Raw genomic sequence first — 17226 nt, forward strand, 5'->3', positions numbered from 1 at the left:
GTATTGATATTGCTAATGTATTAATGATGTTTATTCTTTAATGTATTAATTTATGCATGTATTAATGATATCAATGTATTTATGTAATCAGGATGGATCAATAAAATAATGACTTTGATGTATTGATGCAAAACATATGCTCATTACGAGATTGATGTATTGATGTGTTAACCATGATATTATATAATGCCACAGATATGTCATAATAATAGATTGTGATAAATTATAGGGTTACATATAACAGGTAATGCTAATTAAATTTGCTCATTCAGATTATATTATACAATCTCGTGTTAAACATATGAAGCTAAGGGGCACCTCTGTTGGTATTCGTAGCACCTGTCTGACGGCATCTGCTACGACTATGTCCTTCAGCCCCACATAAAGTACATCTCCTAGGACGACGTAACATTCGCGTGTCCATCTCATTCAGAAAACGCGTCATCCTTGGGCGACCCTTCGTCACCCGTCTTAGGTACGGATTCGGAATGAACCTAGGTCCTATGTAAGCAGGCCATGTAGTAGGATTACCCAGTGGCCTAAACCTTGCTCGGTACACCCGCCGCACTTGGTCCATCTTATACACATCATGTACATACATTTGCCAATCCAGTCGCTGGTTGGCACAACATGCGAATACATGTCTGCAGGGGATCCTGTCCACCTGGAACTCACCACAGTCACATCGTAGGCCACGTAGATCGACTGCAAACTCCATTCCACTTGGCATCTCCCGAACCTCAAAGACCTCATTCTGGCGGTCAAAGCAACTAACCTGAATATTTCCTGATGCAAGTTGGTTTGCATGCAACTTGGAGGTCACGATTTCAGAGAACACATGCCCAGCATTGATCCTTGCTTCCGCCTCCGCTCTTTTTCGGGTGAATAACTCATTTAGCCTGTAGAATGTTGCCTTCACAAGAGCAGTTATGGGGAGATTGCGTGCACCCTTCAAAACTGAATTAATGCACTCCACAAGATTCGTTGTCATGTGCCCCCATCGATACCCACCATCGAAGGCCAATGCGTACTGCTCGCGAGGAATTCGGTTTAACCAGTTTGTGTACGCCTCACCACGTTCCCGTAACCGTTCGTAACGCACCTCATACTCCCGCACCGTCCTAGAATATCCTGGAACATGACAACATATGCAAAGCAAATGAATGTAGGTCAGTAGATTTATGTAAGGAAGATATAAAAATAAATTGCTTAAATTTGATAAATGGTTACCGATGTTCACGACCAATTTTTGGAGGTACGGTGCCTTGAACTTTCTCAAGAAGTTTGACTCTATATGCCTGATGCAAAACATATGAAAAGCTCTTGGAGGTGACCACGCTCCGTTACTGCGTTCCATAGCCGCATTTATGGATTCGTGCCTGTCGGATATTAGTCCCACACCATCACGAGTTACAACATGTTGACGAAGGTTGCTAAGAAAAAAATGCCATGCATCAGAGGTCTCTCCCTCCACAATAGCAAATGCAATTGGGACGATATTGTTGTTGCCATCTTGTGAAATTGCCACAAGCAAACAACCCTTATACTTTCCGTATAAGTGCGTCCCATCCACCTGTACAATTGGCTTACAATGTCTGAATGCCCTAATACAAGGATAATAACTCCAAAATACACGATGCATTACACGGGTAATAACTCCAAAATACACGATGAATTACCCGAATATCACCCACCAACTCATCCCCTTGATATGCAGGCATAGTCTCAAAATAGACAACAGTTGATGGCTCCTTGTGACACATGGTCTCAAACCATATTGGCAACGCTTCATAAGATGCCTCCCAACCACCAAATATTTTTTCAACTGCTTTTTGCTTAGCCAACCATGCTTTCCGGTAACTGACGGTGTAGTTGAACTTCGATTGGACTTCAGCTATAACCGATTTTACCTTCAATGCTGGGTCCGCCTCAACCAGTGGCTTAATTGCTTCTGCAATTGTGATAGAATCCAGCTTCGAATGATCCTGTGAAATGGTGGCTCTAGTACATATGTGACTACCATTATACCTCCTTATAACCCAACAGTACCTCCTGCTGATCAAGCTAACCCTAATAAGCCAATCACACCCTGACCCATATTGTGTACACTTGGCATAAAATGTCAACGGCTCAGACTCAAACACCCGGTAGTCTACGCTTCGTCGTATACTATAGTCTTTTACCGCCTTAATAACAGCTTCTCTTGAACTGAACTCCATACCTACGCCAAATTCACCGTCTTCCACAATAGGAATTTCTGCTGGGACAACAGAAATAGCAAAAATTTCATTAACACGTACATATTTAAAAAGCAATTATAAAGGTTAATCAAATTTCACTTAATCCAGCATGCTATAACTCGGAACCTAACAACATGTTATGATGTCACTCCATACAAATAACTAAGAACAGCAGCATATTTAAAAAGCAATCCGCATTTCCCGGTTCGACCGGGATACCAAACGAACCGGACCGGTCAGGCTGGTTCAACCGGCAAACCTTTAAACCGGACCGGTCCTGTCCGGTCCGGTTCATGGGAGTTGAACTGTTAAAAGGAACGCACCAGTGCAAATCATTATCACAAACTCATTCAATCCGTCATAACCACCATACCATGCACAATTTTATTATTAATTTCTAATTCATACTTCTAGCATATAAAAGTTAAAAAAATAAAATCAAACACCCCTAAACTTGCTAACTCATAACTGAATGAATGTCTAACTAATAAAGGACTAACACAACATTCATGTACCTGCAGTCATATATTCTGGAAATTCTGGAACATGCATGGCTTCCAGGTCTAAAATTCGCATGAAGGATGGCTCCTCAAACGGAACTTCGTTCCCGAGTGCATTTGCCACTTCCGTGACATCTGGGGCCATGGGTGCGTCACCTTCATCTTCATCTCCATTTGGAGCAACAAATTCATAGTTGCTTTCGAACTCTTCCTCACTGTCACTATTATAATCTTCCCGTAGAATATTCCGGTCTGCCTCAGATTGTTCGAACTCAACATACATCTTGATCCACGAGATCTGGAACCGATTTTCAAAATACATTGAAAACATCTCCTGCATGCTCGCTTCGTCCGTCACATATTTGGTTTGATACTGGACGAATCCACCAAACACCGGTATGGGATATCTGTATAGCATACACGATATCTTTCTTGCCCTCTCAGAATCAATCTTTTCACATATTACACCTTTCAACTCTTCAAATGAGATAACAAAGGGAATAACAACATCTAGTGGATTTTCACAAATAAATTTAACTCCTTCAGTCGTTTGTAACAAGATCTGACCAAAGTAGTATACTTTTAGTAATACTCTATCACTCATTTTTTCTCACTCAACACAAAAAAAGCATTACATTAATCTTTAACTACAAGATTTTCAAATCTCAAAACTGTAAAAAATGGATAGAAGAAAGAAGAAGAAGCGGCAGTTCAGAAACGAAGAAGACGCCACAAAGCACCCACCAATTCACCTCACACTTTTATATCACCATCTTTGTAGAAATCGGACCCTTCGACTAGGTTAAACATGCATTGCAGCAAGTTTAAAATGTATGCCACCAACTCGGACCGTCCGAGATCCTCCAAATCTTTCACAACAAGGAGGATCCGACTTCAATGTTACCTCGTCTATGAACTCGGACCCAACGATATGTTGGAAAAATGAATCATCGTGAATTCGTAGGGTCCGACTTCTATAACACTAAATTCTGCTCCTCCTCACACAAATCGGACCCTGCGATTTGTTATTCAAAATATTGATTACAAAGAAAACGCACGGTCCGTGTTCCTGCTGCTCAAACTGACAACAAACTGTCCCACATATATGTCTGTTTCCCCCCTAAACCATATCGAAGTTAAGCTCACTCATGCCCCCCCCCATTTCGAAAAAAATGAGCCTAAATACGAAGAGATAACAGTGAGGTCCTTTCTGAAGTGAAATGAAATTGTGGGGAAACATAGAAAGGACAACACTCAATATGGTTGGCAACTTGCAAAACTGCAAAAGCAAAGTACGGCGGGTATAGGGTGATCGCATGCCGTATATACTTGGCAAGTACCAGTATGTATATACGTACATGTACATGTGAAAGTTCCATGTTGTTAATGTATCAAATCACCAAACAGCAAATATAGCCATATAATGTTAATCCTTGCTGATTATTCACAATTCAAATTGTTGAAAATGTACAACCCATGCAAGTTTACGCAAGGAAGGGCTTAGCTTGCAACCTGTTTTGGAAAATTCACTGGAGAAATATCTTCCATTTTTTATATCAATAAAAATATTTTTAAAATATTATAAAATACGAAAAGATATTTTTTTTAAAAAATTGACAAATAATTTTTGACAAATCGCAAAACAAAAAAATATACTTAGCATAAAATTACAAAATTTTAAGAATAAAAATATCTTATTATTCTAATCATGTTGTAAAAAACTGCATCAATATTGAGTTTCTAAAGTATTTTTTAAAAATATACACTATAAAAAATTTTGGTTAAAACGGTGATTTTTTTTGGGTATTTACGGCGGTTTGAACCTCCATTATTACTAGGACTTTAGAAAGCGACATAATTCTGAGTGTCATTCTGGTTATTACAGCAATTTTTAGAAAACCGCCATAATTTCCTAGGTTAAAACGGTAGTTTTTCGATAAGTTAAAATAGCGGTTTAAACCGTCATTATTTTCAAATAAAACGACAGTTTTTGGTTGGTTAAAACGGCGGTTCAAACCGCCGTTATTTCTAGAGTAAAAATGACATTTTTGGTTGGTTAAAATGGCGTTTATGAACTGCCATTTTTACCTTGGCAGAGTGGCGTTTTTGGGTGGTTAAAATGGCATTTGAAATTGCCGTTTTTACCGGATTAAAATGATATTTTTGGTTCGTTAAAACGGCATTTTGAACCACCGTTTTTACCCTGATAGTGGCATTTTTATTGGTTAAGACGGCATTTGAAATCACCGTTTTTACCGTGTTAAAATAGGGTTTCATGTTGTTTAAAGTGGCAGTTTACAAGCCGTCATTTTTACCGGGTAAAAGTGACATTTTTTATCATTTAGAAAGTTAGTTTTTGTAACACTTTACTACATAGAGTCTTATGCTTAAATCATAAAATTGAGGTAGCGAGGTATTACGACCTCTAAAAGTAAAATTATATATATAATATAGTTGAAAAAGTTTTATATCCAGGAGCTTTTGAAGAAAAGAGTAAAGTAAAGTCGTAAAGCTCACGTATACGAATAAACGTAAGGTATATATGTGTGTGTGTGTGAAAAGAAAAAAGGAGCGTCAAAAGATACAAATATTCAAACTCCCATCTCAACTTACGAAGATAAGGTTGGCCGGAGAATATTTACATACATATATATATATAAAATCCGAGTCCCAAAATACTAAAAAGAAATCCTAATTCTCCATAAACCTCTATGAGGTACAAAAGTAAAATATATAAAAGGAGAAATCTAATCATATATATATATATAGAGAGAGACACACACACACACACACACAAAAGCCCAAAGTCCCATCTTCGCTGTAGAGTAAGTCTAGACGCCTAGCGAGGTACTGCTTGACTTGCATCTAAAAACCACAAAATATGTATGGGGTGATAACCAGAGCTTGTCCACATGGTAACGATGCCCACATGACTAACATATAATGTCTCAGAATAGGCAGAGGCAATCCTAGAACTCCAACGCTCTTGATTATAAAACTTAAAGATTCAAAGGCGAAAGCCATAAACGGATGGTCCTCTAAGGTTTTTAAACTTAGCCAAACTCTAACTAAACCCCCTTTACAGAAATCCTTCTCCTTCCTTCCAAAATCCTCCAAAATTACCAGTAGAACTACACACACAGAAAGCAGACAAAGAAAATACAAGTAGAATACAGATACGGCAGGTAGCAATTATAGTAGGTAAGCATAAATTATCAATTAGGCAATCTCAAGAAATGAAAACTCAAACAAAACAGACAAATGCATATGATGAATGCTTGCCCTATGGCCGATGAGTCTCATCTGTCGGTTATAAAGCCAAACCTAACATGTCCGGTAGCTAACCCTGAACAGAACACCAAACACAGAGCAAGTGAGACAATGCTGTAACCCTTGCATCTTGCCCGCGTACCTGGAGTAGGGGACAAACTCACCACTGCCTCTTACCTAGGAGGTGTTACATTTCTCGATCTGGAGAAAGCGGTGACATAACACAACCCTTGCATTTTACCCGAAGCCTTGAACTTTCCTGGAACAAGTGGATAACACCACTACATCTTACCCGGAGTCACATACAGAAACACATCATTATCATTACAATTCATTCTTACATCTATTCATTCTCAATTCATACCTGGAGCAAGTGAATAATACTACTGCATCTTACCCGACATTCTCGCCTCTTACCCAAAACAAGTGGATAGCACCACTGCGTCTTATCCGGAGGCATATTATAGTCAAATTTAAGTTCATTTTCATTATTATTCCAATCCTCCACTATCATCACTCTCAACTCAATAATTCAAGTACAAACAATGCTCAAACTTAATAATCATAATGCATACCAATCTCAATATCATATATAAGCCACACGCATCATTCATAAGAGCCTCAATCACAACCTCCAAAACCACTAACCACATACATAATAACCAATCTCAACCAACAATAACATCAAAATTAACTCAATCTCATATTCACTTATCAAATATCATCATTGTTCATTCAAATTATCATTTCATCAACCATTAACCACAAGAATCAACCACCAATCTATTCTCAACCCAATACGACATTTTTTTATTAATTCTACTAAGCATTTAACATAATCATATATTTCAACCTATCCTATGACCATCTAGCCTAAGTTTTCACGCCACATTATATTTTAGTTACAAGAAACCGAAATCATACCTTGGACGATTTCTCATTAATCCCGAAACACCTCAAGAGTCCACCGTTAACAATTATCCAGAGCCCCAAAGTTCATGCTAAAGCTCCCAACTTTGCCAATTTGCCTCTAATATCACAAAATTGTTTTCAAGTATACAATTCAATCTAAATTTCATACAACAATACTAGGATTATTTTATGCTTCACAAATTCAGTAATTTAACAAAAGTTAGGGTTGCCTCACCTTACCAACGTGAAATTAGGACAAGACCCAGCAAGTCCACAAAGCCAATTTGGTCCTAAGCACCGAAATTATACAATTCCTCAACACTAAATCTAATTAATTTTTGAAAATAAGGGATGATATGTATGGAGTAAAAATGAGACTTACTTATGAAATTTCGGGATTATCTTGTAGAACTCGTCACAGTGAACGCGTGGCCGCAAACGGTGCGGCAATAAGAGCTCCGGATTAAAAGTTACAACGATTGAAATCATGACAAGGGTTAAGTTTAGAGCTCATTGTTCTTCCCTTCCCCCAATTCAGTTTCTGCGTGTTTTCCATTAAAGAAGGGGAGAGAAGGATGATGTTATAAGTGTTAGTGGGTTTTGGTTGGGCTTTGGGCATAATACGAGCCTAGTTTGGTCTGTTTGGCCCAATTTTAGGCCAAATACTTTAAAATTAGTGTCAAAATTTTTATTTTAATTAGTTCTACTTCACTAAACCATAAAATTCTATTTTCTAATTTATTTGATTAATAATTTATTTATTAGCTAATTATTCACTAATTTTACGGATTTTACAGTTTTAACCATCGTTTTTACTGTGTTAAACAAATAATTTTTTGTTTAAAATTTTACAATTACAAGAAATCATAACCCATAAACAAAATATTATATAATTTATAAATAAATTATTAAACGTAATATATAATTTTTTAGTATTAAAAATCAAAAGTAATAACTCTAATACAAATAAAGTATCAAATACAACATAATTTTTTAATTCTAAATGTCTTCACTTAAATTGGCTCCAATTTCTAACAATGTGTCACATTCATCTCATACATAAAATGAGGTAACTAGCTTGGCTAATACGTTGAAAGTAAAAAAAATAATATAATATCATGATCTTGTTTCTTCTTATGTATCTTCTTTCTGGCAGTCCAATTTTAAAATATCTTCTTTCACCAAAGCATGCTAAGTTGAACTTCAAGTACAAATATTAAAATTTTAAGGTCATACTTCCAAAAAAAAGAGAAAACAATTTTATCAAACAACAGAACCTAGCTTTCTACTGGGTTAGGTTGAATTCACATAATATAAATCATTAGCACAACCAAAGAGCTTAGAATTGAGATTTTATCAAGTAAAAATGGACATTATAGCAAAATATTCCAGCATTCTCCTAATTAATTAAATCCTAATCAAAAAGATAATAAGACTATGCTGTTATCACAATCAGGTAAGTTCACATTAAGAACATCCCTTATCTAATTGTTCATCATTAGGAATGATATTATATTGATAATCAGTCAAGTTCAAACTATAAAGAAAAATTATGATGGTACAAGAAACATAAGCTGAAAAATAGAACCATGATTTTTCATTAAGGAATGATCAATCAATAAATTGTGAACATAAACATAGTTAAAAGAAATAGAGCCATAATGAGAGAAAATAGAAACATTAACATTATACAATTGTGCCAAATAAAAAAAAGACTAATTGTTCATTAGAAATAAATTAACCAAACCTGCAAGAAATGTGTAAACATCCCTGATTTTTTTCAACATAGATTCTGCATTTAGAACACCTTCTCCAACTCTTAGCCTTTGCAAGATTCATCACCATAATATCTTCCTTCTCTCTTTCATTTTTATTCAAAATCATAAACTCACCACGTTCCATTCCATCATGCCATGAAACTTTACATTGTGCACAGAACAATCTTTGTCATTGTTGGCCTAATAGTCACCAAGGACATATCCGTATTCCTGGTCATAGAAACAGAATGCAAATTAAATCAAAAAGCATCGGAGAGGTACATTGTATTGACAGAACATTAAAATAAAAAGAAAAAAAAGAAAAGGTTTGTGTGTTATCTAAATAAATAGCAGTGTGTTGTTTGTTGTTTTTGGTTAACATAAGTAGTATCATCTTTGTTTGACTTTGACCAGTTTTCTTTGATTCTACAAGCCTGCATAGGCCTTTTAATTTGGATTGCTTCTTTCTCCAATTGCCAACAATATTTTCCAAAAGTTTCTATAGTAACCTGAAGCCTAAAATCATTCCCAAATAGAAAGCTCATCTTCAACCTGTTCAATTCAGAGGTGCTTACTCCTCCAACTTGTTCAATTCAGATGGGCTTTCTCCTCCAACTCTTGCATAGTATGCATTGTTGAAGAATCTGCAGAAATAACAGAGAGCTTAATTAAAACACTACTTGGTGTCATTTTCAACCTACTGGATGAGTTACATTAAGTTATCAACAGTCAACAATATTCTCTCCATTTCCATTTATTTGTTATTTATGTTACTTGGACCAATGTCAGTTGATCAATGATGTACCAAAATTATGCTAGTACAATAATCTAATTCAAGAGTACTACATGCAAAATCCAAAATTATGCTAGTACAAATTTTATTACAAAGAAAAAATTTAGACTACAATAAAAGAAAGAGCTATGCGAAGAAATCAGAAATGTGAAGAAGACAGAGAATATCTAAAGCCAATATACCATCTTCTCAGTATGTTGATGAAGACTCCTAACCATGTTACTAGTCTATTAAGCCAAAAAGTGTTAGAGATTCATAAAAAAATAATAAAATTAAAGAGCTGAGTGTGATTTATAGTTAATATGAACTTCATTATATATGGTCTTTTAATGGATCGTGTCAAAGTAATTCTCTGTTTAAAAATAATATTGATGCGTGAACATCTTTTCTTTATTTTCTTATTATTTTAGATATGAATTTATTGAGTTTTATTTATATTTTAGTGTTTGAAACCTATTTGGATGCTACTTTGAGTTGTTTTATTATTTTGATTATTTCAAGTGAAGTTTGGATCAGTTTGATAGAGTCTGTGTAGAAGAAAAAAGAAGAATTTCGATTCTATTGGGCTGGCGCTAAATGCCGCATCTAGCGTTTAGCGTCAAAGTGCTTTGAAATGCGTGTAGCCATTCTATCAAGCTGGCGTTAAATGTGGACTTGGGCGTTTAATGCCAGGTGCCTCATAATGTGTGTGAGCTCACTGCCTTGAAGGGTGCTAAATGCTGAGCATGGCGTTTAGTGCCAGGAAGACAACAACGATACCAACTTTACTGCCTTAGCATTTAGTGTAACACCTTACCACACAGAGCTTTATGCTTAAGTTGTAAAACAGAGGTGGTGTGGTATTACGACCTCTAAAATAAAATATATATACGTATAATAATTAAAAGAAGAGAATATATGAGGAGCCTTGAAGAATAGGTAAAGCAAATATCGCAAAATTAAAAGAGAAACACTCTGGAAATAAGGTTACTTGCGTACGAAGAAAGCTGAGGTACATAAACATATGTATAGAAAGTGAGAATACAAGGTCAAGGGTACAAGATAACCAAGCTCCTAACTCAGCCTGCGTAGCTAAGGCTGGCCAGAGAATATTTATATACATACATATAGAAATCCATAACCCAAAATGCATAAAAGCAACCCTAGTTCTCCGTAAACCTCTATGAGGTGCAAAAGTAAAGTATATATACATAAGGAGAGTCTATACATATAGATATAATAAAATAGCACAAAATGTCAACTCCCAAAAGTCCCACTTTACTGCAGAGAACTCCAAATGTCTAGCAAGGTGCCTCTCGACCTGCATCTGAAAAACACAAATATCCATATGGAATGAAAACCGGGAGTTCTCAGCATGGTAAATGTGCTACATACATAAGATATAAGGTCCCGAGAAAGTTAGAGGCAATCCTATAACTCCGACACTCAAATTATAAAACTTAAAGAACTAAAGCAGAAACCATAAATTAGGATGGCCCTCTAAGGCTTCCTAAACTTAACCAAAACTTTAACCTAACCCTCCATCATCCACTTTCCTCCAAAACCTCAAACTCCGTTGGGACCACACAGACAAACAAGCAGACAATAACAAACACAATTAGGATACAAGTAATGTAGATAGCTTGTATGACAATTAAGCATGTTAAAATCACATAGGCATTCCCAATTAGAGCATACACAAGAAATTCAAACATATGCATATGATGCATGCCTGTCCTATGGCTGATGAGTCTCATCTGTCGGTTATCAAGCCATCCCGATAAGTCCGGCTGCTAAATCTGGGATTGTCCCTCGATGTGCATCCCCAAGAGTCTATGCATAGCTTTTTCTCATATATAAATTTTGCTCATTAGAGAAAATTTTCCCTGAAATTTATACGTGCTCGATCACCCTTATGTTGTATTTACCGGTGGAAAAATCCGCTGATAAATCTCACGCTAAATTTCACTTCTATTTCTCCCATTTTTTCTCCAATTATTACTGGCAAATTTACTGTTGGAAACGAAAATCTGCCGGTAATGATTTGACTTGACGAATTTGACACCAAAACCATAAGTAAATCCACCGGTAAAGCCGACGCTAAATCCGACGGTATTCAGTATTGTTCGGTGGTCGGTTGCCGGACAAGTCGGTTGGTGATCAGAGAGGGTGAGAACGTCTCGGTTGCGGTCGTACCGGGTTCAGAGTTGCCAAGTGGACGATCTCCCGTTGTGAAGGGAAGAGGGGGGTGCCACCTGCAAAGACACTCCGACGCCCTAGTCAGATAGTGTGTAGGCGGGGGAAAATGATAGGAGAAAAGGTGACGTACCTTGGGGGAAGGGCAGGTCCTTCCCCATTTATACCGTGTCAGAGATGGGCCCTGCAAAGACAGGCCCACTTTCCTCGAAGCTTCCCTGCAGCTGCTATGGAGAGCTGTCAAGGACGCGTGTCCGGGTCGCATAGTGGATCACGCATGGCCGACCGTTCGGGTCGGGTACTAAAGGGGTCGGGTCGACCCGCGAGTTGCCTGGGCCGGGCCGTAACAGTGCCCCCACGCGCCAGTGGTAGTCGTAGGGGCTACCAATGGCGTGTCGTCTCGCATCTCATTTGTTCTCGTTAGGTCGGCCGCTCGTGGGAAGAATATGCCCCCAACGCGCGTGTCCCTTGGCTGCCTAAGCAACCGTTTCATCGCATCGTTCCTTGCGCCGAGCATTGAATGCTCATAATGGGGTGAAAAACCCTGTTTTGCAAAGACCATTCTGCCCCCAGGTTTTTCGCGCTTCCTGGAAGACCGTTTTTAAACAGCCAGTTTTATACTTCTGCATTTCTTTATACCTCCCATTTCTGCCTTCTTCTTGCTCCCAAATTTCAGAACATCTCATCGTGGTGCCCTCGCACATTTCCCCCCTTGCATCCTTTCTTATCTGCAGTTTCATCCTCCTTCCACTAATTCAGGTAATTCTTGAACTCTTTTCCTTTTATGCTTTGTTCTTGCATGCTTGTTGCCTGGTTTTTATTGTTGTTGCGTGACCTTTCAATTGTGGTTAGATGTGTTGGGGGGTACCATTCCGGGGTAGGTTTTTCCCTGGACTTTTCGCGTTTTAATTGTGTTTGGCCTTAGTTGGGGAGTAGTGGGGGTAGTGTCTGCATTCGGCCTGAGCAACCGATCTCTTAGATTGACTGGATGGTCCCCCCATGTAGGTATGGCTCGCACGACCTCCCGGGCTTCCCCTTCTCCCGCGGCGTACGATCCCTACGCTTGGGTCATTTCCGATGTGAAGGACTCGCCTAACCAAATGGGTGAGGAGGAGCTCACCGAGTTCCGACAAGCCGAGTACTTGTGCGGAGGGACCGATGAGGAAGCCAATTATGACGTCTTTGTCCCGGCTCCTCACGAGCGTTTGTACGAGATTAATTTCAACCATCCCCGAGTTGCCGACTGGATTTGGTTCTACAAATCCATGTTTACTCAAGTTGGGGTTCGCATTCCGTTTTCCGCCTTCCAAATGGCACTCTTAGGTCGGGTTTCCGTGGCACCGTCGCAGTTGCATCCGAACAGCTGGGCCTCAATCCGCTGTTTCGAGATGGTTTGTGAGTTCCTTGATCTGCCGGTGTCTGTAGATGTTTTTCTTTTCTTCTTCAATCTTACAAACCCTTCGAAGGAGGGGAAACATAAAAAGGGGTTCATGTCCTTCCGGTCTGTCCAAGGTCGGAGGATTTTTGGTTTGTTTGAGGACTCCTATCACGGATTTAAGGACAAATATTTCAAGGTCCGCCCTGTCAAAGGTCGTCATCCCTTTTGGTTGTCGTTGGAGGGGGTACGCCTTATCCCGACCTATTGGAGCTTCTGGGCAGGGTCCAATGCCTTCGTCAAGGTGACTTACAAGGGCATGTCTGTGGTGGATAGGAAGATTGCCGACGTGTTGATGGCAGTCTTTGGGAGGAATCATGTGAATCCTCACCTCCTTATGGGTGATCGGGAGGCCGGTCGTAATTATATTTGTGAGAAGCCTCTGCTTGTTTCGCCTCTTATCTTCTTCCTTTTGTTGATAATTTGTTGTGACTAACCGACTTCACCTCCTCTCTCTCTCTCTTTTTTACAGTGGGAATGTCTGCCGAGGTAACGGGTCTCCCTGACTTGTTCCAAACCTTCCTGTGTGGAAGTGATGACGAGGAAGGTAATGAGAAATCTGCTGCTGGGAAGCCTGCTGCTCCTCCGGAGGACAAGGTTGCTTCCGAGCAAGGGGCTGCGGTCGACGAGACCGGCACCTCGGCTCAAGGTGCCGCGATCGAAGGTGACAAGGCGGTTCATGTTTCCCCTTTCCGTGAGGTGATCGGCACTGGGGGTTCGACGTCTAACCCTGATGCCGATGACGAGGTGGAAGAGGTCCCTAGCTTCAAGAGGAAGAGGAAGGCGTCGTCCAGTCCTGAGGGGGTCCTTACTGTCATGGAGAGGAATTTTGATGCCGGGAACTTTATAGATTCCCAGCTGATTCCCGGTACTGAAGAGTATTTTCATGAGTCATCACTTGCCGGGCAGGCGAGGTGGATGTACCGTATCCTCTTACGCGGCGCAGTGATAGCTCGGAAAGCCGAGTTCGAACTGTCTGGGATGGAGTCCCTCCGCAGGAGGTTGGAGTCTGCTGGGAAGGCTAATAACGAGCTCAAAAGTGAAGTTGAGACTCTCCGGGAGCAGTTGACCCAATCTGAAGAGAAGCTTGACGCCGCCGAGAAGAAAGCTACTGCTGCCGAACAGAAAGCCACTACCGCTGAGAAGAAATTGGAAGAGTCGGACGCCACGGTTTCACGTCTTGTCGAGCGCGAAATGGCTTTGGAGAGTCAGGTCGGCGCGGCACAGAAACGGGTGGCCGAAATCGAGAAAGAGAAGCAAATCGCAGAGGCCGAACTGGCAACATGGAAAGCGAAGTATAAAGACGTCGTCAAGCAGGGAAAGGGTGCGATTTTGGCGACCGAGGAGGCCCTCAAAGCTCAGATTAAAATTGTTGCCCCCGAGTTCGACACGTCAGCGATCGGTGTTTTCAAGGTTATTAAAGACGGCAAGATTGTTGACGTCCCCAAGAAATGAACCCTCTGTCTAAAACTTTTGTAGTTTAGCCGTTTTATTTTGGCTTTTGTGAACAATTTGACTATTTAGTCGTTTGCCCGTTTTAACGTAGTTAACTCTTTCTTATTCGTCTGGCCGTGCTATCGTTTCTATTAACCGTTATTGGTTTATAGTTGCCGTTTATATTAACGAGCCGTGGCCTTTTTGCGTAGTCGTTTGTTATCGCGGTATTTGACGGGCTCCCGGGGTGATCAGTCCCGGGGCCGCGCATCGTTGTCGGGTTGTGATAGAGCGTGTTGTCTGGAAAAGAGAAATTACAAAAGAGAAAATTTGCGCAAGTATATCTTATTCGGCAATTGCATAAGGGACCCATAGGTCATAATGGAAAGTTTAAATTCGCATCTTAACCACTTAGCTCGATTAGTCGGCGTGTCGCCCTGCGTTTCAGGAGTAGAACCTTCTCAAGTTGTTTGCGTTCCATGTTCTCGGGACTTCCTTACCATTTAGCCTCTCTAACTTGAAGGCGCCTTTACCCATCGCTTCTTTGATTCTATAGGGGCCTTCCCAGTTTGCCGCCAGCTTGCCTGCTCCAGGGGTCGGTGGGCCGATTTCGTTTCTCCTCAGGACGAGATCGTTCGGCTCGAATTTCCTTTTGAGCACTTTGGTGTTGTAGCGTAGGGCCATTCTTTGCTTTAGCGCCGTCTCTGTCAAATGGGCCATTTCTCTGGCTTCGTCTATCAGGTTCTTTTCCACGGCTTCCTCCACTCCTTTCAAAAGTAGCCGGGGGCTCGGTTCTCCGATCTCTACGGGTATTACCGCATCTAACCCATACGTTAGTCGGAAAGGAGTCTCCTTAGTGGAGGATTGTTCGGTTGTTCGGTAAGACCAGAGTACCGAGGCTAGTTCATCGGCCCAAGCACCCTTTTTATTATCCAATCGCTTCTTCAGCCCTAAGAGGATAATCTTGTTCGCGGACTCCACCTGTCCGTTTGTCTGGGGGTGTTCTACCGAGGAGAACCTCTGTCTTATACCTAGGCCGGTGAGGAATTCCGTGAACCTCTTGTCGGTAAACTGCGTGCCGTTGTCCGAGATGACGACTTCTGGGATCCCGAATCGCGTTATCACCTGCCTCCACATGAATTTCCTGCAATTGGATGAGGATATGCTAGCTAGTGGTTCAGCTTCTATCCATTTGGTATAGTAATCAATGGCGACTATGAGGTACTTGACCTGCCCAGGACCGACAGGGAAGGGTCCCAGGAGGTCGACTCCCCATTGAGAGAATGGCCGGGAGGACGTTAACAGGCTTAACTCGGAGGCCGGTGCCCTGTGGAAATTGGCGTTCTCTTGGCACTTCACGCATTTTTTGACAAACTCTTTGGAGTCTGCCATCATTGACGGCCAATAATATCCGGCTCGAATTAATTTTCTTGCCAGGGCCTTGCCTCCTATGTGGTGTCCGCAGCAGCCTTCATGGACTTCCCTGAGGATGTAGTCCGTTTGGTCGGGGTGTAAGCACTTCAATAGGGGTTGGTTGAGCCCTTTCTTGAATAGCTGTCCTTGGATGATGGCGTATTTGGCTGCTTCCCTTCTCAGTTTCGCCGTGTCCTTTTCGTCGTCAGGGAGTTTGCCATTTTCTAGGAAGCTAGTGATGGGGTCTAGCCATGAAGAGACCAGCCTTATTACGTGCAAGGTGACTACTGGCTCTCTCGTCATACCTTGGATGAGAGACCGGTTGCCTTCTCCCGGTTTAGTGCTGGCCAACTTTGATAGGAGGTCTGCCCGTGTGTTCCTTTCTCTAGGCACGTGGTGGACCGTGACCTCCTCAAATTTTTTGCTTAAGTTTTTGACTTTTTCCAAGTACTTTTGTAATAACGAGTCTTTGGTGGTAGCTCCCGTTTACCTGGGAGGTGACGACCTGAGAATCACTGCATATTTCCAGCCTTGTTGCTCCGACTTCTGCTGCTAGGGTCAAGCCCCCTATAAGGGCTTCGTATTCTGCCTGATTGTTCGAAATGGGAAATTCGAACCTAATCGACTGTTCGTATACGACTCCAACCGGGCTTTCCAGGATGATCCCGGCACCTCCAAATGTCTGGTTGGAAGCTCCGTCCACGTGGAGCTTCCACCGTGTGCTCGCTTCTTCAGTTGGGTCCCCAGTTACTTCTACCAGAAAATCTGCCATTGCCTGCGCCTTGATGGCTTGCCGGGGTTCGTATCGTATGTCGTATTGGGAGAGTTCGATGGACCAAGTCATTATTCTCCCCGCCAAGTCGGGTTTTTGAAGTACTTGCCGGATCCCTTGGTCCGTTCTTACGACAACCTGGTGACTTTGGAAGTATTGCTTTAACCTCGTGAGGAGGTCAAGAGCGCTAGAGCTAGCTTTTCCAGTTTGCTGTACCTTAATTCTGCCCCTTGCAGGGCTCTGCTTATGAAATAGACCGGCTGTTGAGCCCTCCCTTCTTCCCGCACCAGAACTGCGGCCAGGGCTTCTCCTGTTATGGCGAGGTACAGGTATAGCGGCTCCCCGTCCTTTGGCTTCCCGAGCACAGGTGGTGCCGCCAGGATTTCCTTGAAGTGCTGAAAGGCTTCCTCACATGCGGGTGTCCACTCGAATGCCATCCCTTTCTTCATGAGGTTAAAGAATGGCAGGGCCTTTGTTGCCGATGCTTTGAGAAACCGTGATAATGAGGTCAGTCGCCCCGCTAAC

The 17226-nt window shown here is 41.2% G+C and overlaps 2 protein-coding genes across 2 annotated transcripts; one reads left to right on the top strand and one right to left on the bottom strand.

The window, feature by feature from the left end:
• Positions 1–307: 307 nt before the first annotated feature.
• On the bottom strand, positions 308–3344 carry LOC107483532 (uncharacterized). The gene is made up of 4 exons (XM_052260459.1): positions 2756–3344; positions 1680–2260; positions 1231–1573; positions 308–1131 (listed from the first exon to the last, which is right to left on the bottom strand). Exons 1-4 carry the CDS (start codon positions 3342–3344, stop codon positions 308–310), a joined length of 2337 nt encoding a protein of 778 aa, XP_052116419.1.
• Positions 3345–13559: 10215 nt separating this feature from the next.
• LOC107483531 (uncharacterized) lies at positions 13560–14537 on the top strand. The gene has a single exon (XM_016104151.1). The coding sequence runs from the start codon at positions 13560–13562 to the stop codon at positions 14535–14537; it is 978 nt and encodes a 325-aa protein (XP_015959637.1).
• Positions 14538–17226: the final 2689 nt, after the last annotated feature.

Source organism: Arachis duranensis, chromosome 4, assembly GCF_000817695.3.
Source record: "Arachis duranensis cultivar V14167 chromosome 4, aradu.V14167.gnm2.J7QH, whole genome shotgun sequence".
Classification (NCBI taxonomy): Eukaryota; Viridiplantae; Streptophyta; class Magnoliopsida; order Fabales; family Fabaceae; genus Arachis; species Arachis duranensis.